This window comes from Oncorhynchus kisutch, unplaced genomic scaffold, assembly GCF_002021735.2.
Source record: "Oncorhynchus kisutch isolate 150728-3 unplaced genomic scaffold, Okis_V2 scaffold722, whole genome shotgun sequence".
Lineage (NCBI taxonomy): Eukaryota > Metazoa > Chordata > Actinopteri > Salmoniformes > Salmonidae > Oncorhynchus > Oncorhynchus kisutch.
This window is the reverse complement of record NW_022262667.1, coordinates 452,501-479,174: the sequence shown is the minus strand read 5'-3', so window position 1 is coordinate 479,174 and position 26,674 is coordinate 452,501. Positions and strand designations below refer to the sequence as shown.

Below are 26,674 nucleotides of genomic sequence, written 5' to 3'. Positions count from 1 at the left end.
AGCTAGTGTAGCCTAGAGGAGTTAGCTAGTGTAGCCTAGAGGAGTTAGCTAGTGTAGCCTAGAGGAGTTAGCTAGTGTAGCCTAGAGGAGTTAGCTAGTGTAGCCTAGTTCTGAGAGGAGACCTTAAAGAAGAGACAAAGTGAAAATCCATTGGAGCGTGAAGAGTGGCTTTCATGGATTAAAAAGTAAAGGTTACTCTGTGCTTCCCATCTTCTGTCCTCCAATCATGGTTGGTTATTGAGATGTCACATTAAGCTTGGCCGGTATTCGGATTTCCATCCCCTCAAGCCAACCTTGTGTCATACTGGGATATTCAGTAATACTGGGATATTCTGTAATACTGGGATATTCAGTAATACCGGGATATTCAGTAATACTGGGGATATTCTGTAATACTGGGATATTCTGTAATACTGGGATATTCAGTAATACCGGGATATTCAGTAATACTGGGATATTCTGTAATACTGGGATATTCTGTAATACTGGGATATTCAGTAATAATGGGATATTCAGTAATAGCGGGATATTCGGTAATACCGGGATATTCGGTAATACCGGGATATTCAGTAATACCGGGATATTCAGTAATACCGGGATATTCAGTAATACCGGGATATTTGGTAATACCGGGATATTCGGTAATATTGGGATATTCAGTAATACTGGGATATTTGGTAATACCGGGATATTCGGTAATACCGGGATATTCAGTAATACCGGGATATTCAGTATATCCAGTATTTGGTAATACTGGGATATTCAGTAATACTGGGATATTCTGTAATAACGGGATATTCAGTAATACTGGGATATTCTGTAATACTGGGATATTCAGTAATACTGGGATATTCGATAATACCGGGATATTCGATAATACCGGGATATTCGATAATATTGGGATATTTGGTAATACCGGGATATTCAGTAATATTGGGATATTTGGTAATACCGGGATATTCAGTAATATTGGGATATTTGGTAATACCGGCAATGAACAAAATGGGCACAATTTTCAAACCCCACTGAGCTTCTGTTATCCGAAAGGTTAGCAATGCTAACAAGTACATTTAAAATCCCATAGAGAATGCTAACCAAATGCTAACGAGTGCATTGTGAACATTTTATACAGTATTTGACATGGACAGGTGTCCTAGCTCATAAAGTTACGCAAAAAATGGTACTCACAGTTTGCTGTACAACACAAAACATATATTAGACAGAAAGGGGGGGGGCTCAACATCCACGTCTTCCTCATTTAACCCAACCCCTCTGAGTTAGACAGAAAGGGGGGGGGGATACCTAGTCATTTGTACAACACAAAACATATATTAGACAGAAAGGGGGGGGGGATACCTAGTCACTTGTACAACACAAAACATATATACACGTCTTCCTCATTTAACCCAACCCCTCTGAATCAGAGACGTGGGGGGGGGGGGCTGCCATAATCAACATCCACGTCATCCTCATTTAACCCCACCCCTCTGAGTCAGAGAGGTGCGGAGGGGGGTGGGGCTGCCATAATCAACATCCACGTCATCCTCATTTAACCCCACCCCTCTGAGTCAGAGACGTGGGGGGGGGGGGGTGGGGCTGCCATAATCAACATCCACGTCTTCCTCATTTAACCCCACCCCTCTGAATCAGAGACGTGGGGGGGGGGGGGGCTGCCATAATCAACATCCACGTCTTCCTCATTTAACCCCACCCCTCTGAATCAGAGACGTGGGGGGGGGCTGCCATAATCAACATCCACGTCTTCCTCATTTAACCCCACCCCTCTGAATCAGAGACGTGGGGGGGGGGGCTGCCATAATCAACATCCACGTCATCTCTTGATCCTCTTGATTCTCTGCTGTTACCAAGAGAAGCTTGATTGTAGAAGAAACTAACCGCTTAGCTAGATAGCTAACGAGCTACTAAATTAGCAAACCAAATGCACAGAGCATTGAGCACATTTCAGACCGTTAACTTAATAATTATAAGATATCTAGCCGGAAAAGATTTAGTTGTGAATTCCATACTGCAACTAGATAGCCTGGCGAGTGACTCACAAGCAATGATGTGTATAAACCCTGGATGACTGACAGGGGGTGTTGTATTGAAGCCACAGGGCAGCCATCTTGGTACTCCTCCTCCGTTGTAAAAAAAATAAAGATTGTAAAGCTATAGAAATGCATTTATAAATGTCTTTATTCGTTTTTGAGACATTTATTCCATTACAGACACCTTAATGCGTACTTTTAACATTAAAAGCTAAACATAACATTTTAAAATAAAATAAAAATATATTTTTTGTAGAGGACTAATGTTACTGTCTCCAATACAACAGAAAAATACTTAAAATACATGTCGTTTTGACCTTTGAAACATTTTAATTGAAATACTGTAGAGTTCTATCCATTCCTATGGAGGACTGCTCCTACTGGGGAGAACCAATATGGCCGACCGGTGGTTTCAAAGCCCCTCTATGGCCAGTACATAGTATCAGCAATCCAGGGTTAATATACATGATTGATCACAAGGCTCCGGGTGTCACGTTCGTCATAACGAGGAGACCAAGGTGCAGCGTGATTAGAAGACATTCTTCTTTTAATTAAACAAAGAACACATAACAAAATGAACGTGAAGCTACAATAACAAGTGCAGACAGGCAACTACACATAGACAATAACCCACAAAAAATGCCCAAGGAATATGGATACGTAAATATGGTCCCCAAATCAGAAAAAAAGATAAACAGCTGCCTCTGATTGGGAACACTCCAATTGGTTATTGTTGTTCCATGGTTCCCATGGTTAAGGAAAATCTGTGATTCCCATAACCAAGTCATTGTTATCGCAGGGTTGAGGAAAACAGTGATTCACAGAAACTGTTTGAGGACCCGGCCATAAAAGTGATGTTTAAAAGAGATAAGTGGCTCTGACTGGATCATAGATCTTCACAGATGGTTAGGAAATGCCCATTGACAAGTGTGAATCCTACACCCTGTGCTTGTCTGTCTGTGTCAGATTGAGGCAGGCCAATATTGCACCTTCGTCATCTCTTCTGACGGCTCTGTCAGAGCCTGTGGTAAAGGCAGCTACGGCAGATTGGGTCTGGGAGACTCCAACAACCAATCGTCTCTCAAGAAGCTGACCTTTGAACCTCACCGCGCCATTAAAAAGGTGACGTCTTCGAAGGGGTCGGACGGACACACACTGGCCTTCACCACGGAGGGAGAGGTGTTCAGTTGGGGAGACGGGGACTACGGAAAGTTGGGGCATGGGAACAGCTCCACACAGAAGTACCCCAAACTCATCCAGGGACCTCTGCAGGGAAAGGTAGGACTCAGACAACCACAGCCCCCAGACCACCACTTATTGTTTTACTGCTCGAGGGCAGGGTCCTACACTAACGAACTGGTGCTACTAACTAGTTCAGTTGGTGATACTGGTGCTACTAACTAGTTCAGTTGGTGGAACTGGTGCTACTAACTGGTGCTACTAACTAGTTCAGTTGGTGGTAATGGTGCTACTAACTAGTTCAGTTGGTGGTACTGGTGCTACTAACTAGTTCAGTTGGTGGTACTGGTGCTACTAACTAGTTCAGTTGGTGGAACTGGTGCTACTAACTAGTTCAGTTGGTGGAACTGGTACTACTATCTACTATCTAGTTCAGTTGGTGGTACTGGTGCTACTATCTAGTTCAGTTGGTGGTACTGGTGCTACTAACTAGTTCAGTTGGTGGTACTGGTGCTACTAACTAGTTCAGTTGGTGGAACTGGTGCTACTAACTAGTTCAGTTGGTGGAACTGGTGCTACTAACTGGTGCTACTAACTAGTTCAGATGGTGGTACTGGTGCTACTAACTAGTTCAGTGGGTGGAACTGGTACTACTAACTAGTTCAGTTGGTGGTACTGGTGCTACTAACTAGTTCAGTTGGTGGTGCTGGTGCTAGACCACCACAGCCCCTAGACCATCACAGCCCCTAGACCACCACATCCCCTAGACCACCACAGCCCCTAGACCACCACAGCCCCTAGACCACCACAGACCATCACAGCCCCTAGACCACCACAGCCCCTAGACCACCACAGCCCCTAGACCACCACAGCCCCTAGACCACCACAGACCATCACAGCCCCTAGACCACCACAGCCCTTAGACCACCACATCCCCTAGACCACCACAGCCCCTAGACCACCACAGCCCCTAGACCACCACAGCCCCTAGACCACCACATCCCCTAGACCACCACAGCCCCTAGACCACCACAGCCCCTAGACCACCACAGACCATCACAGCCCCTAGACCACCACAGCCCTTAGACCACCACATCCCCTAGACCACCACAGCCCCTAGACCACCACAGCCCCTAGACCACCACAGACCATCACAGCCCCTAGACCACCACAGTAAGCAACTGTGTGTTGTTTGTCATGACTTGTTTGAGATAATTCACCGAAAACAAAATGGTGCTTTACCAATAGAGATGTGTTGAGTGTTATTGTAAGGGATAATCAACCAGGGATTATGTGTTCTATAATATAATAATATAATAATATATAATAATAATAATAATATATAATAATATAATAATATATATAATATAATAATAATAATAATATATATAATAATATAATAATAATATATAATAATAATAATATATATAATATAATAATAATAATATATAATAATATATATATATATATAATATAATAATAATAATATATAATAATATATATATATATATAATATAATAATAATAATAATATATAATAATATATATCATAATATATATATAATAGAATAGAATAATAATAATAATATATAATAATATATATCATATATAATAATATATATCATAATATATAGAATAGAATAGAATATAATGAACGCCGTGGGAAGGTGTGTTTCCACGGTAACCGAGAGGAACCGATTTCCACGGAGTCACGTTATCTTCCAGAGAACACATTATATAGCCCCTCGTTGATTTTTATATCCGTTTTTATACCAAGGCTATAATTGAACACATTTGCCAGGTAGAAATGTGTTTATCACACACTTTGAAACAGTGGGGCAAGTTTACAGTAGTTGCCTCGGTAACCAAACAGACTGGTTAGCTTAGCTAACCGAGCCACCAGTCCTAGTTTGCTATTATGAAAATCTTAATTCAACACAGCCAATATTTCGACTTTTGCTTTCAAAAGCAGCCGAAACATCTAAGAATGAACTGTAGTAATTTAATTATCCCGGGTATTATAGGATACATAATGCATGCTCTAGAAAAGCCCTTCCGAGCCAATCAGAAACGGGTTTTCAACAATGCCATGGTATATTAATGTGTCATTTCATTAAACGAGTATGTTTTAGTGTGTCGTGTCTCAATGCTGAATGTTGTTGGGCCAGGTGGTGGTGTGTGTGTCAGCGGGCTACCGACACAGTGCAGCGGTCAGTGAGGATGGAGAGCTCTACACGTGGGGTGAAGGAGACTTCGGGAGATTAGGTAAATATTAGCACTATTAGCATCCTGAACATTATTAACACTGAACATTATTAACACTATACATTATCACTCTGAACATTATTAACACTAAACATTATCAGCACTCTGAACATTATCAGCACTCTGAACATTATCAGCACTCTGAACATTATTAACACTAAACATTATCAGCACTCTGAACATTATCAGCACTCTGAACATTATTAACTCTGAACATTATTAACTCTGAACATTATTAACTCTGAACATTATTACTTCTGAACATTATTAACACTGAACATTATTACTTCTGAACATTATTAACACTGAACATTATTAACACTGAACATTATTAACACTGAACATTATTAACACTGAACATTATTAACACTGAACATTATTAACACTAAACATTATTAACACTAAACATTATCAGCACTGAACATTATTAACACTGAACATTATTAACACTGAACATTATTAACACTAAACATTATTAACACTAAACATTATTAACACTAAACATTATTAACACTAAAAATTATCAGCACTCTGAACATTATCAGCACTGAACATTATTAACACTGAACATTATTAACACTGAACATTATTAACACTAAACATTATTAACACTGAACATTATTAACACTGAACATTATCAGCACACTAAACATTATTAACACTAAACATTATTAACACTAAACATTATTAACACTAAACATTATCAGCACTCTGAACATTATTAACACTGAACATTATTAACACTGAACATTATTAACACTGAACATTATTAACACTAAACATTATTAACACTGAACATTATTAACACTAAACATTATTAACACTAAACATTATCAGCACTCTGAACATTATCAGCACTGAACATTATTAACACTAAACATTATTAACACTAAACATTATCAGCACTCTGAACATTATCAGTACTGAACATTATTAACACTGAGTATTATTACCTCTGAACATTATTACCTCTGAACATTATTACCTCTGAACATTATTACCTCTGAACATTATTACCTCTGAACATTACCATTCTTAACATTAACACTGAATCTTATTGTTTTACTGCTCGAGGGCAGGGTTCTACACTAACAAACTGGTGCTACTAACTAGTTCAGTTGGTGGAACTGGTGCTACTAACTAGTTCAGTTGGTGGTACTGGTGCTACTAACTAGTTCAGTTGGTGGTACTGGTGCTACTAACTAGTTCAGTTGGTGGTACTGGTGCTACTAACTAGTTCAGCTGGTGGTACTGGTGCTACTAACTAGTTAAGTTGGTGGTACTGGTGCTACTAACTAGTTCAGTTGGTGGAACTGGTGCTACTAACTAGTTCAGTTGGTGGTACTGGTGCTACTAACTAGTTCAGTTGGTGGTACTGGTGCTACTAACTAGTTCAGTTGGTGGTACTGGTGCTACTAACTAGTTCAGTTGGTGGTACTGGTGCTACTAACTAGTTCAGTTGGTGGAACTGGTGCTACTAACTAGTTTAGTTGGTGGAACTGATGCTACTAACTAGTTCAGTTGGTGGTACTGGTGCTACTAACTAGTTCAGTTGGTGGTACTGGTGCTACTAACTAGTTCAGTTGGTGGTACTGGTGCTACTAACTAGTTCAGTTGGTGGTACTGGTGCTACTAACTATTTCAGTTGGTGGAACTGGTGCTACTAACTAGTTCAGTTGGTGGTACTGGTGCTACTAACTAGTTCAGTTGGTGGTACTGGTGCTACTAACTAGTTCAGCTGGTGGTACTGGTGCTACTAACTAGTTCAGTTGGTGGTACTGGTGCTACTAACTAGTTCAGTTGGTGGTACTGGTGCTACTAACTAGTTCAGTTGGTGGTACTGGTGCTACTAACTAGTTCAGTTGGTGGTACTGGTGCTACTAACTAGTTCAGTTGGTGGTACTGGTGCTACTAACTAGTTCAGTTGGTGGTACTGGTGCTACTAACTAGTTCAGTTGGTGGTACTGGTGCTACTAACTAGTTCAGTTGGTGGAACTGGTGCTACTAACTAGTTTAGTTGGTGGAACTGATGCTACTAACTAGTTCAGTTGGTGGTACTGGTGCTACTAACTAGTTCAGTTGGTGGTACTGGTGCTACTAACTAGTTCAGTTGGTGGTACTGGTGCTACTAACTAGTTCAGTTGGTGGTACTGGTGCTACTAACTATTTCAGTTGGTGGAACTGGTGCTACTAACTAGTTCAGTTGGTGGTACTGGTGCTACTAACTAGTTCAGTTGGTGGTACTGGTGCTACTAACTAGTTCAGTTGGTGGAACTGGTGCTACTAACTAGTTTAGTTGGTGGAACTGATGCTACTAACTAGTTCAGTTGGTGGTACTGGTGCTACTAACTATTTCAGTTGGTGGAACTGGTGCTACTAACTAGTTCAGTTGGTGGTACTGGTGCTACTAACTAGTTCAGTTGGTGGTACTGGTGCTACTAACTAGTTCAGTTGGTGGAACTGGTGCTACTAACTAGTTCAGTGGGTGGAACTGGTGCTATTAACTAGTTCAGTTGGTGGTACTGGTGCTACTAACTAGTTCAGTTGGTGATACTGGTGCTACTAACTAGTTCAGTTGGTGGTACTGGTGCTACTAACTAGTTCAGTTGGTGGAACCAGCACATGATTTGGTCGCACCAATGTTTTTTTAAATAAAATAATTGATCATTGATAATGAACTGGCTTGTGTCCCTTAATATGCCTGTAATTCAATACAGAACCAGGCTAATAATTACTAACCATCTGATACATTAGCATGTTTGTGTTCTTACATTGATTTGGATAAATGTACTGTAACAGCGGAGAAAAGAGACCGTGAAAATGAAGTGTGTTTTATTACAGATTTTCAAAATGCCTTGTGTTCTTTTCTGTGAAGTCCTCTAGAGGGCAGAATAAAAACATTTAAAAAAATGAAACTTGATACAACAACAACAACAACAACAGAAAGCAGGGAGAAGGACTAGCAGTGTTTTCAAAAACAAATGGCAACTGGATTGATGCAATTAACCCTGATTCTGTAGCCATTAGCTACTTTGTAGTTAGCGTTTAATTGCCTTTCCATCTACCTGAAAATGGTTAGGCTATCATTAGCATCGCTAACGGCTACACAAAGTGGTAGACATGTAGGCCTTACGCACACAGCAGAGCTCCACATACAGGTCAGTTTGCCAGTGGCACACCGGACCCAGTGCCAATTGGAAGCTACTGGCCCCGAATGTTAAAACAACACCCAACAACAACAAAGATACGGGCCCGGGTTTCATCTGACAGGAATGATGCGATGCATAATTTTAGTGGCAGTCGATTTTTTTTTATCTTTCATTTACGGGGCTGAGCGATGTCGCCTATACAGGGTTCATACAGACATTGGCAAGTCAAATTGAAGGACTTTCAATGACTTTTTCCAACCCGTACGTAATCATAATTTTCAATGACTCATCCCAACCCGTACGTAATCATCATTTTCAATGACACATCCCAACCCGTTCCATGGTTGCCATGGCGCCTAGTGGCATCATGGATGATACAGGACCAGGTCTGATCCCAGTGGAGATGGATGATACAGGACCAGGTCTGATCCCAGTGGTGATGGATGATACAGGACCAGGTCTGATCCCAGTGGAGATGGATGATTAAGGTCTGAGCCCAGTGGAGATGGATGATACAGGACCAGGTCTGATCCCAGTGGAGATGGATGATTAAGGTCTGAGCCCAGGGGAGATGGATGATACAGGACCAGGTCTGATCCCAGTGGAGATGGATGATTAAGGTCTGAGCCCAGGGGAGATGGATGATACAGGACCAGGTCTGATCCCAGTAGAGATGGATGATACAGGACCAGGTCTGATCCCAGTGGAGATGGATGATACAGGACCAGGTGTGATCCCAGTGGAGATGGATGATACAGGACCAGGTCTGATCCCAGTGAGGATGGATGATACAGGACCAGATCTGAGCCCAGTGGAGATGGATGATACAGGACCAGGTCTGATCCCAGTGGAGATGGATGATACAGGACCAGGTCTGATCCCAGTGGAGATGGATGATACAGGACCAGGACTGATCCCAGTGGAGATGGATGATACAGGACCAGGTCTGATCCCAGTGGAGATGGATGATACAGGACCAGGTCTGATCCCAGTGGAGATGGATGATACAGGTTCAGGTCTGAACCCAGTGGAGAGGGATGATACAGGACCAGGTCTGATCCCAGTGGAGATGGATGATACAGGACCAGGTCTGAGCCCAGTGGAGATGGATGATACAGGACCAGGTCTGAGCCCAGTGGAGATGGATGATACAGGACCAGGTCTGCAGGATGCTTCTCAGGCAGTTGAAACGCCATAAGACCTCTGCACACAAGGGAAATCAGGAAAATGCAGAGTGGATTTTAGTGCCCTGAGACCTCTACAGACACTTGATGCAGCTCCTATTCCAACATCTCCCCTGCCTATCAGCATGGAACTATTTAATGCCCTGTCTCTCACTAATAAATCCCTCCTCCTGCACGACCACGAGAAGCTTGACATCCTCTTCCTAACTGAAACCTGGCATTATCCTGTGGTATACTCAGGCCTAAATGAGCCCCGTCTACTCCATGACTGTGCTTCTAATTTATCAGTCTCTGAAGCCTAACTCTTCCTTCACTCTGCGCCACCGCAACCAACATTGTGATTATAAGAGATTTCAAAATCCACATTAACTCTCCATCATGTCACTCTGCTGCTGGCCAATTTTACAGGTCAATATCCAACCACCCGTTTCTCTCCAAGGTGTTGGAAAAAAGGGGTTTCTGTACAGCTCCAGGACCTTCTCAATATGAACAACCTATATGAGCAGCTCCAGGACCTTCTCAATATGAACAACCTATATGAACAGTTCCAGCCAGGTTTCCGACCAGCCCACAGCACTGAAACGGCCCTACTCAGGGTCACCAACGACCTGGCTCTCCCTGTCTCCTGTCTTTATCTCCTCAATGCTGAACTACTGCAACACCGTCTTCATCTGGATCCCTGGTAGGAGGCTCCTGAAGAACTACAACTCTTCATCTGGATTCCTGGCAGGAGTCTCCTGAACAACTACAACTCTTCATCTGGATGCCTGGCAGGAGTCTCCTGAAAACTACAACACTCTTCATCTGGATCCCTGGCAGGAGTCTCCTGAAGAACTACAACTCTCTTCATCTGGATCCCTGGTAGGAGTCTCCTGAAGAACTACAACACTCTTCATCTGGATCCCTGGCAGGAGTCTCCTGAAAAACTACAACACTCTTCATCTGGATCCCTGGCAGGAGTCTCCTGAAAAACTACAACACTCTTCATCTGGATCACTGGCAGGAGTCTCCTGAAGAACTACAACACTCTTCATCTGCATCCCTCCAATACATCCAGAACTGCCACCATCCTTGCATCTCTGCGGTCCCTGTCTCATTCTGGATTGAAATCAAAAACCTCCCGCTGACATTCCAGTGTATTCCTTGTCTCAAATAACTGCTCTCCCTCCATAACCCTACCCGCACCCTCAGGTCAAGCGATAGCCTGCTTCTCCACACCCCAGCTAGTCAGTCTTTCCGTGTTGTAACTAGTCAGTCTGTCTGTGTTGTAACTAGTCAGTCTGTCTGTGTTGTAACTAGTCAGTCTGTCCGTGTTGTAACTAGTCAGTCTGTCCGTGTTGTATCTAGTCAGTCTGTCCGTGTTGTAACTAGTCAGTCTGTCCGTGTTGTATCTAGTCAGTCTGTCCGTGTTGTAGCTAGTCAGTCTGTCCGTGTTGTAACTAGTCAGTCTGTCCGTGTTGTATCTAGTCAGTCTGTCCGTGTTGTAGCTAGTCAGTCTGTCCGTGTTGTAGCTAGTCAGTCTGTCCGTGTTGTATCTAGTCTGTTCTGTGTTGTAGCTAGTCAGTCTGTCCGTGTTGTAGCTAGTCAGTCTGTCCGTGTTGTAGCTAGTCTGTTCTGTGTTGTAACTAGTCAGTCTGTCCGTGTTGTAGCTAGTCAGTCTGTTCTGTGTTGTAACTAGTCAGTCTGTCCGTGTTGTAACTAGTCAGTCTGTCCGTGTTGTATCTAGTCTGTTCTGTGTTGTAACTAGTCAGTCTGTCCGTGTTGTATTGTATCTAGTTTTCCAATCTGTTTCTGACAGATTATCTATAGGCTATATGTGTGCAGCGGGCATATTTCTCTGCTGTCTGGTTGATAATATATTTCTCTGCTGTCTGGTTGATAATATATTTCTCTGCTGTCTGGTTGATAATATATTTCTCTGCTGTCTGGTTGATAATATATTTCTCTACAGTCTGGTTGATATGTTGATAATATATTTCTCTACTGTCTGGTTGATAATATATTTCTCCACTGTCTGGTTGATAATATATTTCTCCACTGTCTTGTTGATAATATATTTCTCCACTGTCTTGTTGATAATATATTTCTCTACTGTCTGGTTGATAATATATTTCTCCACTGTCTTGTTGATAATATATTTCTCTACTGTCTGGTTGATAATATATTTCTCCACTTTCTGGTTGATAATATATTTCTCCACTGTCTGGTGGTAATATATTTCTCCACTGTCTGGTTGATATGTTGATAATATATTTCTCTAGTACCTGGTTGATAATATATTTCTCTACTGTCTGGTTGATAATATATTTCTCCCCTGTCTGGTTGATAATATATTTCTCTGCTGTCTGGTTGATAATATATTTCTCCCCTGTCTGGTTGATATGTTGATAATATATTTGTCCACTGTCTGGTTGATAATATATTTCTCGCCTGTCTGGTTGATATGTTGATAATATATTTGTCCACTGTCTGGTCGATAATATATTTCTCCCCCTGTCTGGTTGATAATATATTTCTCCCCCTGTCTGGTTGATAATATATTTCTCCCCCTGTCTGGTCGATAATATATTTCTCCCCTGTCTGGTTGATAATATATTTCTCCACTGTCTTGTTGATAATATATTTCTCTACTGTCTGGTTGATAATATATTTCTCCACTTTCTGGTTGATAATATATTTCTCCACTGTCTGGTGGTAATATATTTCTCCACTGTCTGGTTGATATGTTGATAATATATTTCTCTAGTACCTGGTTGATAATATATTTCTCTACTGTCTGGTTGATAATATATTTCTCCCCTGTCTGGTTGATAATATATTTCTCTGCTGTCTGGTTGATAATATATTTCTCCCCTGTCTGGTTGATATGTTGATAATATATTTGTCCACTGTCTGGTTGATAATATATTTCTCGCCTGTCTGGTTGATATGTTGATAATATATTTGTCCACTGTCTGGTCGATAATATATTTCTCCCCCTGTCTGGTTGATAATATATTTCTCCCACTGTCTGGTTGATAATATATTTCTCCACTGTCTGGTTGATAATATATTTCTCCCACTGTCTGGTTGATAATATATTTCTCCCCCTGTCTGGTCGATAATATATTTCTCCCCTGTCTGGTTGATATGTTGATAATATATTTCTCCACTGTCTGGTTGATAATATATTTCTCCCCCTGTCTGGTTGATAATATATTTCTCCCCCTGTCTGGTCGATAATATATTTCTCCCCTGTCTGGTTGATATGTTGATAATATATTTCTCCACTGTCTGGTTGATAATATATTTCTCCCCCTGTCTGGTGTCTTGACATATCTCTCCTCTCTGTGTTTTGGTGTGCAGGTCACGGAGACAGCAACAGCAGAAACATTCCTACTCTGGTCAAAGACATCAGCAACGTAGGAGAGGTGTCTTGTGGGAGTTCTCACACCATAGCTTTGTCAAAAGATGGCCGCACCGTGTGGTCCTTCGGAGGGGGAGACAATGGTGGGTGAAGGCTCAGGACGCAAGGCTGGAATCCATCGGATGTTTTTATATCAGCGTCATTATGTGGAAACTATCACTATATCTATAAATGTCGACATATATATGGAAATATAAAAGACAATATATAAATCAATAAATATAGTTTATTGTGTAATTCTGTCTTCATATTGAAGAATTGGTTTTACATAAATGATACGATTGGCAATATGTTTCTAAATGTCTCTAAATGTGTAATTTGTCTATCCTGCAGGGAAACTGGGGCATGGAGATACAAACCGTGTCTATAAACCCAAAGTAGTGGAGGCCTTGCAGGGGATGTTCATAAGGAACGTGTGTGCTGGAAGCCAGTCCTCCCTGGCCCTGACCTCCACTGGACAGGTACGACTGACTGTTTACTGACTGTTTACTGACTGTTTTACCCTTTAGAAACGGGAGGGAGGAATCTGGAACATCTGTACCTGTCCCTGGGCAGAGCGGTTCCATGCCAGGCTGTGTGTTCTACATGCTATATTTCTATACTGACATGTCCCTGGGCAGAGCGGTCCTATGCCAGGCTGTGTGTTCTACATGCTATATTTCTATACTGACATGTCCCTGGGCAGAGCGGTCCCATGCCAGGCTGTGTGTTCTACATGCTATATTTCTATACTGACATGTCCCTGGGCAGAGCGGTCCCATGCCAGGCTGTGTGTTCTACATGCTATATTTCTATACTGACATGTCCCTGGGCATCATGTCTCTTCTACATGCTATAACTTCACTTGTCTCTTGTAAAATAGTTATTTTTTAACTTCAAGGGAGGGACGGTATCCTGGTTAAATGAAGTGTATTGCACAGGGATGGGTCACAACAACAGCAACAACGACAGACGATGCCTTGGGCATAAAAACACTGGCTGTGGCTTGGGTTTGATCTTGGAATTCTGCTAGTCAACGATTCAAGGAATTATTTTTGTTTGTGAATAAACAGAAGACTGTTTTGTTGATATAATCTGTCCCTGGTTGTGTGGAGTGTTGCTGTTTTCACTTACACTATATTATATGTCCTGTAGCAATGATCTCTGGTACTCTGAGTCTGGTTATAGTAAGAAAGAGACACAACTCCTGTTATTCACATTGTGTTGCTCATTGTGTTACTGTTAACCAGGATGTTAAAATAAGTATTTATCACAACATGTTTGTAGATGTTTCATATACAGTTCCCTTTAGTCCAACTGACAATACTATCAAAGAGTTTTACAACTTAACCAAGATAGACCACAGCCTGTCTTTTCCAATGGGAACAAACGAGTCATAGTGGGCAGAACAAGCAAGGAGGTGGGCAGAGCCAATCACGAGATAGGGAGATTCTATTGGCTCATTCTAGCATGCATCTGCATAATTATTTACCTTTAGCGAACACCTCCCTGCCTTTCAGTCCTTCTACACAACGCAATTTAAAAAATTAAAAAACCTTTTCCAAAGGGTAAAGTCTACAAAACTTAATTCCACTCTGTTCATAACAGATTTTAGTTTTTGGAACAGAACTGTTTAATGAGCAGAATGTCTGCCAAAATCCATGTTGTTCCGTGTTCTCCCACTGCCAGCCAGTGGTCTTCCTGTCACTACCATAGTGAGTGGAAACGCCAAGCAGCTGCATCACATTTATACAGGCAGTGAAATATCTGTCTCGTTGTTCTATCGATACTGTCTGCAAGTAACTTCCTGTTGCGATGTCTTTTATATGGCCTGGTTCCAGGTATATTTGACATGGAAATAACCATAGGAGTTGGCAAGACTCCTATAAACAGATCTGGGACCAGGCTACTTTTAATATGCAGACCCTTTAATCCTGACTGGTTTTAGTGACTGGTTCTATGTCCTGTGTTCTAGTGACTGGTTCTATGTCCTGTGTTCTAGTGACTGGTTCTATGTCCTGTGTTCTAGTGACTGGTTCTATGTCCTGTGTTCTAGTGACTGGTTCTATGTCCTGTGTTCTAGTGACTGGTTCTATGTCCTGTGTTCTAGTGACTGGTTCTATGTCCTGTGTTCTAGTGACTGGTTCTATGTCCTGTGTTCTAGTGACTGGTTCTATGTCCTGTGTTCTAGTGACTGGTTCTATATCCTGTGTTCTAGTGACTGGTTCTATATCCTGTGTTCTAGTGACTGGTTCTATGTCCTGTGTTCTAGTGACTGGTTCTATATCCTGTGTTCTAGTGACTGGTTCTATATCCTGTGTTCTAGTGACTTGTTCTATGTCCTGGTTTCTAGTGACTGGTTCTATGTCCTGTGTTCTAGTGACTGGTTCTATGTCCTGTGTTCTAGTGACTGGTTCTATGTCCTGTGTTCTAGTGACTGGTTCTATGTCCTGTGTTCTAGTGACTGGTTCTATGTCCTGTGTTTTAGTGACTGGTTCTATGTCCTGTGTTCTAGTGACTGGTTCTATGTCCTGTGTTCTAGTGACTGGTTCTATATCCTGTGTTCTAGTGACTGGTTCTATGTCCTGTGTTCTAGTGACTTGTTCTATGTCCTGGTTTCTAGTGACTGGTTCTATGTCCTGTGTTCTAGTGACTGGTTCTATGTCCTGTGTTCTAGTGACTGGTTCTATGTCCTGTGTTCTAGTGACTGGTTCTATGTCCTGTGTTCTAGTGACTGGTTCTATGTCCTGTGTTTTAGTGACTGGTTCTATGTCCTGTGTTCTAGTGACTGGTTCTATGTCCTGTGTTCTAGTGACTGGTTCTATATCCTGTGTTCTAGTGACTGGTTCTATATCCTGTGTTCTAGTGACTTGTTCTATGTCCTGGTTTCTAGTGACTGGTTCTATGTCCTGTGTTCTAGTGACTGGTTCTATGTCCTGTGTTCTAGTGACTGGTTCTATGTCCTGTGTTCTAGTGACTGGTTCTATGTCCTGTGTTCTAGTGACTGGTTCTATGTCCTGTGTTCTAGTGACTGGTCCTATATCCTGTGTTCTAATGACTGGTTCTATGTCCTGTGTTGTAGTAACTGGCCCTGTGTTGTCCTGTGTTCTAGTGACTGGTTCTAGTGACTGGTTCTATGCCCTGTGTTCTAGTGACTGGTTCTAGTAACTGGTCCTGTGTTGTCCTGTGTTGTAGTAACTGGTCCTGTGTTGTAGTAACTGGTTCTGTGTTGTCCTGTGTTGTAGTAACTGGTCCTGTGTTCTAGTAACTGGCCCTGTGTTGTCCTGTGTTGTCCTGTGTTGTAGTAACTGGCCCTGTGTTGTCCTGTGTTGTAGTAACTGGTTCTGTGTTGTCCTGTGTTCTAGTAACTGGTCCTGTGTTGTAGTAACTGGTCCTGTGTTGTCCTGTGTTGTAGTAACTGGTCCTGTGTTGTCCTGTGTTGTAGTAACTGGCCCTGTGTTGTCCTGTGTTGTAGTAACTGGTCCTGTGTTGTCCTGTGTTGTAGTAACTGGTCCTGTGTTCTAGTAACTGGCCCTGTGTTGTCCTGTGTTGTAGTAACTGGTCCTGTGTTGTCCTGTGTTGTAGTAACTGGTCCTGTGTTGTCCTGTGTTGTAGTAACTAGTCCTGTGTTGTCCTGTGTTGTAGTAACTGGTCCTGTGTTGTCCTGTGTTGTAGTAACTGGTCCTGTGTTGTCCTGTGTTCCAGGTGTATGCCTGGGGCTGCGGGGCCTGTGTTGTAGTAACTGGCCCTGTGTTTTCCTGTGTTGTAGTAACTGGTCCTGTGTTGTCCTGTGTTGTAGTAACTGGTCCTGTGTTGTCCTGTGTTCCAGGTGTATGCCTGGGGCTGCGGGGCCTGTGTTGTAGTAACTGGTCCTGTGTTGTCCTGTGTTGTAGTAACTGGCCCTGTGTTGTCCTGTGTTCCAGGTGTATGCCTGGGGCTGCGGGGCCTGTGTTGTACTAACTGGTCCTGTGTTGTCCTGTGTTCCAGGTGTATGCCTGGGGCTGCGGGGCCTGTGTTGTAGTAACTGGCCCTGTGTTGTCCTGTGTTGTAGTAACTGGTCCTGTGTTGTCCTGTGTTGTAGTAACTGGTCCTGTGTTGTCCTGTGTTCCAGGTGTATGCCTGGGGCTGCGGGGCCTGCCTGGGCTGTGGCTCCTCTGAAGCCACTGCACTGAGACCCAAGCTGATTGAGGAGTTGACAGCGACCAGGGTGGTGGACCTCTCCATAGGAGACAGCCACTGTCTAGCTCTCTCACACGGTAAAACAACCCTTAAAAAAAAAAAGATGATTATTTTAAATCTATGATGTAAGTGTTTTGCGTTTTTATTGGTTAGAGTGAGACAGAGGTAGAAGGTAGTAGAGAGAGTGCTGAAAGAGAGAGACAGAGGTAGAAGGTAGTAGAGAGAGTGCTGAAAGAGAGAGACAGAGGTAGAAGGTAGTAGAGAGAGTGCTGAAAGAGAGAGACGGAGGTAGAAGGTAGTAGAGAGAGTGCTGAAAGAGAGAGACATAGGTAGAAGGTAGTAGAGAGAGTGCTGAAAGAGAGAGACGGAGGTAGAAGGTAGTAGAGAGAGTCATCTCTCTTCTTCATCTCTCTTCTTCATCTCTCTTCTTCATCTCTCTTCATCTCACTTCTTCATCTCTCTTCTTCATCTCTCTTCTTCATCTCTCTTCTTCATCTCTCTTCTTCATCTCTCTTCTTCATCTCACTTCTTAATCTCGCACCACATTTTAAACCACATTGTAACATCCCAAAATGTTCCCATGATTGGATGATTAAATCAACTTGATGTCTATTTTTCCTCTCATCTCTCTGTCTCTCCTCCACCTAGACAATGAGGTGTATGCTTGGGGTAACAACTCCATGGGTCAGTGTGGCCAGGGTAACTCTACTGGTCCCATCACCAAGCCGAAGAAGGTGGTTGGTCTGGACGGTGTGGTCATCCAACAGATCTCAGCTGGTACCTCCCACAGCCTGGCATGGACCGCTCTGCCCAGGGACAGGTTGGTCCTGCTACCGGAACGCATAGAAATATAGCATGTAGAAGAGACACGGTGCCCAGGGACAGGTTGGTCCTGCTACCGGAACGCATAGAAATATAGCATGTAGAAGAGACACGGTGCCCAGAGACAGGTTGGTCCTGCTACCGGAACGCATAGAAATATAGCATTTAGAAGAGACACGATGCCCAGGGACAGGTCAGTATAGAAATATAGAAGAGACACGATGCCCAGAGACATGTCAGTATAGAAATATAGCATTTAGAAGAGACATGATGCCCAGGGACAGGTCAGTATAGAAATATAGCATTTAGAAGAGACACGATGCTCAGAGACATGTCAGTATAGAAATATAGCATTTAGAAGAGACATGATGCCCAGGGACAGGTCAGTATAGAAATATAGCATGTTGAACACACAGCCTGGCATGGACCACTCTGCCCAGGGACAGGTACAGAAGCATGGTCTTCTGAGGTCTGCCCCCATCCCAGTCCCACCCCCCCATCCCAGTCCCACCGCCCCATCCCAGTCCCCCCCATTCCAGTCCCAACCCCCCATTCCAGGCCCCCCCCATCCCAGTCCCAACCCCCCATTCCAGGCCCCCCCCATCCCAGTCCCATCTCTATCCATGGTGCTTCTATGTGGAACACTGAGTCTGCTGCACCACAACCCTGGACTTCAGACCTCCAGGAGGACAGTGGGGACTGTTCCTACTGTACACACACACACACACACACACACTGTTCACACGGACACACAGACCCTATGAGATGATAATATTGTTGTGTTTTAATTGGTCGACAGACAGGTGGTAGCGTGGCACAGACCCTATGAGATGATAATATTGTTGTGTTTTAATTGGTCGACAGACAGGTGGTAGCGTGGCACAGACCCTATGAGATGATAATATTGTTGTGTTGTAATTGGTCGACAGACAGGTGGTAGCGTGGCACAGACCCTACTGTGTGGACCTGGAAGAAAGCACCTTCTCTCACCTGCGTTCCTTCCTAGAGCGCTACTGCGACGGCATCAACAGCGAGATGCCACCCCTCCCCTTCCCCTCCTCCAGGTAGGTACTAGTACTGCAGGCACCCCTAGAGGGAACCCCACAGGGAGCTCACTGGAATAAAATCATTGGAACCGTGTCATGGATACAATGTGTTCAGTGGGGTTCCATTCATTCTAAACATTCCGTCCTGAAGAAGTGAAATGACAGCAACCTCCACCACGCTGACTATTCATCTGAGGCATTAACAGTCCCGTAAGACCACGAAAAACACAATAAGGTTTGAGTGTGTGTAAACTTCTGACCCCACTGGGAATGTGATGAAAGAAATAAAAGCTGAAATAAATCACTCTCTCTACTATTATTCTGACATTTCACATTCTGAAAATAAAGTGGTGATTCTAACTGACCTTAAACACGGATTTTTTACTAGGATTAAATGTCAGGAATTGTGAAAAACTGAGTTTTTAAATGTATTTGGCTAAGGTGTATGTAAACTTCCGACTTCAACTGTACATTCTGTAGCATTTTACTGATGCTACAATCAATGAAAACCGTTGCAATGCCTTTCTGCTGGGCTTCGTCTTCTGTCTTTATCAACACAGTATTATAACACTCTGACGCACCACTTCATTACAGGGAGCATCACAACTTCCTGAAACTCTGCCTTCGACTGCTGTCCAATCACCTGGCTTTGGCTCTGGCCGGGGGAGTGGCCACCAGTATCCTAGGGCGACAGGCCCGCCCCCTCCGGAACCTTCTCTTCAGACTGATGGATTCCTCTGTTCCTGATGAGATCCAAGAGGTGAACACCAGTTCACACAGTAACCACTAGATCAGCTGTTCCTTTGAAGGGGGTCTGTATACAGCCCGAATGGTAACAATATAGATTTAACTATAAACCCTCAAAACACTACATCTCTAAGGACAACATTACCTTTCAGACTAGAGATGACAATATGGACTCTGGATATGTGAAGCAACAAGGCACAATCTGTTGACTGACTGGTCTGAATTTGACTATTTGCCAGGTCCCTGACCCGTTGGGGTTTTGTCCCTGAGCCAAACCCAGTGTCGCTGTGTTTTGGTTGTCAGGCTGGGATTGAGATCGATAGTCAAGCTGTTGTCTCCTCTCATTGTGTGTTTTGGTTGTCAGGCTGGGATTGAGATCGATAGTCAAGCTGTTGTCTCCTCTCATTGTGTGTTTTGGTTGTCAGGCTGGGATTGAGATCGATAGTCAAGCTGTTGTCTCCTCTCATTGTGTGTTTTGGTTGTCAGGCTGGGATTGAGATCGATAGTCAAGCTGTTGTCTCCTCTCATTGTGTGGTGCTGTTGTTGTTTATGCCAGACTGTGTTTGAAACACTGTGGGACATCTCTGTGTAACCAGGCTGTGTTTGATACGCTAACACTGTGTTGTCAGTCTCTAGCACTGTGTCTCTGTTGTGTTGACCCATCTCCGTGTTTTCTCTAGGCTGTGATTGAGACTCTGTCTGTGGGGGCCACTATGCTGTTACCTCCTCTGAGAGAGAGAATGGAGCTTCTCCACTCCCTGCTGCCCCAGGGACCTGACAGATGGGAGAGTCTGTCCAAAGGACAGGTATAGTACATAGATGTATTGCACGTTGGTCTGAACAACGCCATTTACCTGTGACCATATCAATAAGGCCCTAGTTCTATTTAGTCAATACGGCCCTAGTTCTATTTAGTCAATAAGGCCCTAGTTCTATTTAGTCAATAAGGCCCTAGTTCTATTTAGTCAATAAGGCCCTAGTTCTATTTAAGCAATAAGGCCCTAGTTCTATTTAGTCAATAAGGCCCTAGTTCTATTTAAGCAATAAGGCCCTAGTTCTATTTAGTCAATAAGGCCCTAGTTCTATTTAAGCAATAAGGCCCGAGGGAATGTGGTATATGGTCAATATAGCACGGCTATGTGCTGTTCTTAGCCATGACGCAACACGGAGTGCCTGGATACAGCCCTTAGCCGTGGTATATTGACCATATACCACAAACCCCCAAGGTGCCTTAATGCTATTTTATACAACAGGTGGGTCTAGTCCTGAATGCTGATTGGTTAAAACCGCATTCCAGCCGGTGTCTATTCCACAAGTTGCCCCCGGATAAATCAATGACGTTAAAATGCCTTTTTACTCGATTCCATTTGACTTCGCAATCCACTGTCTCATCAGCCCAGCCAGGCAATTTATAAACTTGATCTCCGCTATAAAAAGCATCTAGACATTATCTCACATGTCTTTAGACTAACGTTTAGTTTTCAACAGTGGAGATTTTGTATAAACCTTCCTGTCTGTCACTCTGACATTTGCAATATTGTTTCAATATTCAAATAGAATCTCCAGCTGTCTCATAGTGATGAACGTGTCGGGAGTCGGGACAGACGGGCAGGAAGCTTTTCTCAGCCTGTCAAAATCATGAATCAGCATCTTCTTGGATTAAAATATACAAAGAAATGTCAAAATATTACGAAGTGCAAACGGTCCCAAGTCAAAATGCTGCCATAGATAGATAGCTGACTTCTGTGTATCTCTCTTCAGCTGCATCCTGTCCCTGCCTCTGACCCCTGACCTCTGACCCTTGACCCTGTGTTTTCCAGAGGATGCAACTGGACATCATTCTGACTTCGCTCCAGGACCACACCCACGTAGCATCTCTCCTGGGGTTCAGCTGTCCCCCCGAGGCCCCCGAGGCCCTGGCCTCCTCCTGCGGCCTGGACCCCTCCTACGGAGCCCCCGGCACCAACCCTGACACACACCTGGCTGAGATCCTAATGAAGACCCTGCTCAGGAACCTGGGCTTCTACACGGTGAGGAGAGAGAGAGGCAGCCTAGTTGTTCCAGATCATTCTGTCTTACAGTGGCTTGCGAAAGTATTCACCCCCTTTGGCATTTTTCCTATTTTGTTGCCTTATAACCTGGAATTAAAATAGATTTTGGGGGGGGGTTTGTATCATTTGATTTACACAACATGCCTACCACTTTGAAAATACTGAATATTTTTTGTGAAACAAACCAGAAATAAGTTTATCTACTGGGTGGTAGATGTGGCTGTTACTCTGCTAGTTTATCTCCTGGGTGGTAGATGTAGCTGTTACTCTGCTAGTTTATCTAGTTTATCTCCTGGGTGGTAGATGTAGCTGTTAGTTTATCTCCTGGGTGGTAGATGTAGCTGTTACTCTGCTAGTTTATCTCCTGGGTGGTAGATGTGGCTGTTACTCTGTTAGTTTATCTAGTTTATCTCCTGGGTGGTAGATGTAGCTGTTACCCTGCTAGTTTATCTCCTGGGTGGTAGATGTAGCTGTTACCCTGCTAGTTTATCTCCTGGGTGGTAGATGTAGCTGTTAGTTTATCTAGTTTATCTCCTGGGTGGTAGATGTGGCTGTTACCCTGCTAGTTTATCTCCTGGGTGGTAGATGTAGCTGTTACTCTGGGAGTCTTTCTCCTGGGTGGTAGATGTAGCTGTTACCCTGCTAGTTTATCTCCTGGGTGGTAGATGTAGCTGTTACTCTGGGAGTCTTTCTCCTGGGTGGTAGATGTAGCTGTTACCCTGCTAGTTTATCTCCTGGGTGGTAGATGTAGCTGTTACCCTGCTAGTTTATCTCCTGGGTGGTAGATGTGGCTGTTACTCTGTTAGTTTATCTAGTTTATCTCCTGGGTGGTAGATGTAGCTGTTACCCTGCTAGTTTATCTCCTGGGTGGTAGATGTAGCTGTTACCCTGCTAGTTTATCTCCTGGGTGGTAGATGTAGCTGTTAGTTTATCTAGTTTATCTCCTGGGTGGTAGATGTGGCTGTTACCCTGCTAGTTTATCTCCTGGGTGGTAGATGTAGCTGTTACTCTGGGAGTCTTTCTCCTGGGTGGTAGATGTAGCTGTTACCCTGCTAGTTTATCTCCTGGGTGGTAGATGTAGCTGTTACTCTGGGAGTCTTTCTCCTGGGTGGTAGATGTAGCTGTTACCCTGCTAGTTTATCTCCTGGGTGGTAGATGTAGCTGTTACCCTGCTAGTTTATCTCCTGGGTGGTAGATGTGGCTGTTACCCTGCTAGTTTATCTCCTGGGTGGTAGATGTGGCTGTTACTCTGCTAGTTTATCTCCTGGGTGGTAGATGTAGCTGTTACCCTGCTAGTTTATCTCCTGGGTGGTAGATGTAGCTGTTACTCTGCTAGTTTATCTCCTGGGTGGTAGATGTAGCTGTTACTCTGGGAGTCTTTCTCCTGGGTGGTAGATGTAGCTGTTACCCTGCTAGTTTATCTCCTGGGTGGTAGATGTAGCTGTTACCCTGCTAGTTTATCTCCTGGGTGGTAGATGTAGCTGTTACCCTGCTAGTTTATCTCCTGGGTGGTAGATGTAGCTGTTACTCTGCTAGTTTATCTCCTGGGTGGTAGATGTAGCTGTTACTCTGGGAGTCTTTCTCCTGGGTGGTAGATGTAGCTGTTACCCTGCTAGTTTATCTCCTGGGTGGTAGATGTGGCTGTTACCCTGCTAGTTTATCTCCTGGGTGGTAGATGTAGCTGTTACCCTGCTAGTTTATCTCCTGGGTGGTAGATGTAGCTGTTACTCTGCTAGTTTATCTCCTGGGTGGTAGATGTAGCTGTTACTCTGGGAGTCTTTCTCCTGGGTGGTAGATGTAGCTGTTACCCTGCTAGTTTATCTCCTGGGTGGTAGATGTGGCTGTTACTCTGCTAGTTTATCTAGTTTATCTCCTGGGTGGTAGATGTAGCTGTTACCCTGCTAGTTTATCTCCTGGGTGGTAGATGTGGCTGTTACCCTGCTAGTTTATCTCCTGGGTGGTAGATGTAGCTGTTACTCTGCTAGTTTATCTAGTTTATCTCCTGGGTGGTAGATGTAGCTGTTACTCTGCTAGTTTATCTAGTTTATCTCCTGGGTGGTAGATGTAGCTGTTAGTTTATCTCCTGGGTGGTAGATGTGGCTGTTACCCTGCTAGTTTATCTCCTGGGTGGTAGATGTAGCTGTTACTCTGTTAGTTTATCTCCTGGGTGGTAGATGTAGCTGTTAGTTTATCTCCTGGGTGGTAGATGTGGCTGTTACCCTGCTAGTTTATCTCCTGGGTGGTAGATGTAGCTGTTACCCTGCTAGTTTATCTAGTTTATCTCCTGGGTGGTAGATGTAGCTGTTACTCTGCTAGTTTATCTAGTTTATCTCCTGGGTGGTAGATGTGGCTGTTACTCTGTTAGTTTATCTCCTGGGTGGTATTAAGTAGCAGATCATCACTAGTCTGTTGCCTGGATATTCATTGTGTGTGTGTGTGTGTGTGTGTGTGTGTGTGTGTGCAGGACCAAGCCTTTGGGGAACTAGAGAAGAACAGTGACAAGCTGCTCCAGGGAACGTCTTCATCAGACAGCAGTCAGCCGGCCCATCTCCACGAGCTGCTCTGCTCCCTACAGAAACAACTGCTGGCATACTGCCACATCAACTGTGTTACTGAGGTACGCACACACCAACTGGGCATGCATACACACACACACACACACACACACACTGGGCATGCATACACACACACTGGGCATGCATACACACACACACACACTGGGCATGCATACACACGCACACACACACACACTGGGCATGCATACACACACACACACACACACTGGGCATGCATACACACACACGCACACACACACACACTGGGCATGCATACACACGCACACACACACACACACACACACACTGGGCATGCACACACACTGGGCATGCACACACACACACACACACACACACACACACACACACACACACACACACACACACACACACACACACTGGGCATGCATACACACACACACACACACACACACACATTGTCTCAGATATTTTATACTGTGACCATCACAATCCCGTTCACAGAGCTGAAGACAAAGCAGACCTTTTATGCAACAGATTAGAGTTTTTATTAATGAATGAAAGATGGTTCCCTGTTTATGACGGTCTCTGTCATATGTTTGTGTCCACAACTCTAGTAGTAGTAATAGTTAGTTAGTAACATTGTCCTGGTCTATAATACCTCCAGTAGTAATAGTTAGTTAGTAACATTGTCCTGGTCTATAATACCTCCAGTAGTAGTAATAGTTAGTTAGTAACATTGTCCTGGTCTATAATACCTCCAGAACTCTAGTAGTAGTAATAGTTAGTTAGTAACATTGTCCTGGTCTATAATACCTCCAGAACTCTAGTAGTAGTAATAGTTAGTTAGTAACATTGTCCTGGTCTATAATACCTCCAGAACTCTAGTAGTAGTAATAGTTAGTTAGTAACATTGTCCTGGTCTATAATACCTCCAGAACTCTAGTAGTAGTAATAGTTAGTTAGTAACATTGTCCTGGTCTATATTACCTCCAGAACTCTAGTAGTAGTAATAGTTAGTTAGTAACATTGTCCTGGTCTATAATACCTCCAGTAGTAATAGTTAGTTAGTAACATTGTCCTGGTCTATAATACCTCCAGTAGTAGTAATAGTTAGTTAGTAACATTGTCCTGGTCTATAATACCTCCAGAACTCTAGTAGTAGTAATAGTTAGTTAGTAACATTGTCCTGGTCTATAATACCTCCAGTAGTAATAGTTAGTTAGTAACATTGTCCTGGTCTATAATACCTCCAGTAGTAATAGTTAGTAACATTGTCCTGGTCTATATTACCTCCAGAACTCTAGTAGTAGTAATAGTTAGTTAGTAACATTGTCCTGGTCTATAATACCTCCAGTAGTAATAGTTAGTTAGTAACATTGTCCTGGTCTATATTACCTCCAGAACTCTAGTAGTAGTAATAGTTAGTTAGTAACATTGTCCTGGTCTATAATACCTCCAGTAGTAATAGTTAGTTAGTAACATTGTCCTGGTCTATAATACCTCCAGTAGTAGTAATAGTTAGTTAGTAACATTGTCCTGGTCTATAATACCTCCAGAACTCTAGTAGTAGTAATAGTTAGTTAGTAACATTGTCCTGGTCTATAATACCTCCAGTAGTAGTAATAGTTAGTTAGTAACATTGTCCTGGTCTATAATACCTCCAGAACTCTAGTAGTAGTAATAGTTAGTTAGTAACATTGTCCTGGTCTATAATACCTCCAGTAGTAATAGTTAGTTAGTAACATTGTCCTGGTCTATAATACCTCCAGTAGTAATAGTTAGTAACATTGTCCTGGTCTATATTACCTCCAGAACTCTAGTAGTAGTAATAGTTAGTTAGTAACATTGTCCTGGTCTATAATACCTCCAGTAGTAATAGTTAGTTAGTAACATTGTCCTGGTCTATATTACCTCCAGAACTCTAGTAGTAGTAATAGTTAGTTAGTAACATTGTCCTGGTCTATAATACCTCCAGTAGTAATAGTTAGTTAGTAACATTGTCCTGGTCTATAATACCTCCAGTAGTAGTAATAGTTAGTTAGTAACATTGTCCTGGTCTATAATACCTCCAGTAGTAATAGTT

General features: G+C 43.1%; 1 protein-coding gene across 1 annotated transcript in view; it reads left to right on the top strand.

Annotated features, from left to right (window-relative positions):
• LOC109885662 (probable E3 ubiquitin-protein ligase HERC1) overlaps window positions 1–26,674 on the top strand; it is a 211,746-nt gene that overhangs the window by 12,254 nt on the left and 172,818 nt on the right. Inside the window, 11 exon segments of the mRNA XM_031815997.1 lie at window positions 3,015–3,326; window positions 5,395–5,491; window positions 13,170–13,313; window positions 13,564–13,691; window positions 17,321–17,465; window positions 18,037–18,208; window positions 19,140–19,274; window positions 19,851–20,016; window positions 20,684–20,809; window positions 21,824–22,033; window positions 24,519–24,671. Of these exon segments, the coding sequence (XP_031671857.1) occupies window positions 3,015–3,326; window positions 5,395–5,491; window positions 13,170–13,313; window positions 13,564–13,691; window positions 17,321–17,465; window positions 18,037–18,208; window positions 19,140–19,274; window positions 19,851–20,016; window positions 20,684–20,809; window positions 21,824–22,033; window positions 24,519–24,671 (1,788 nt within the window).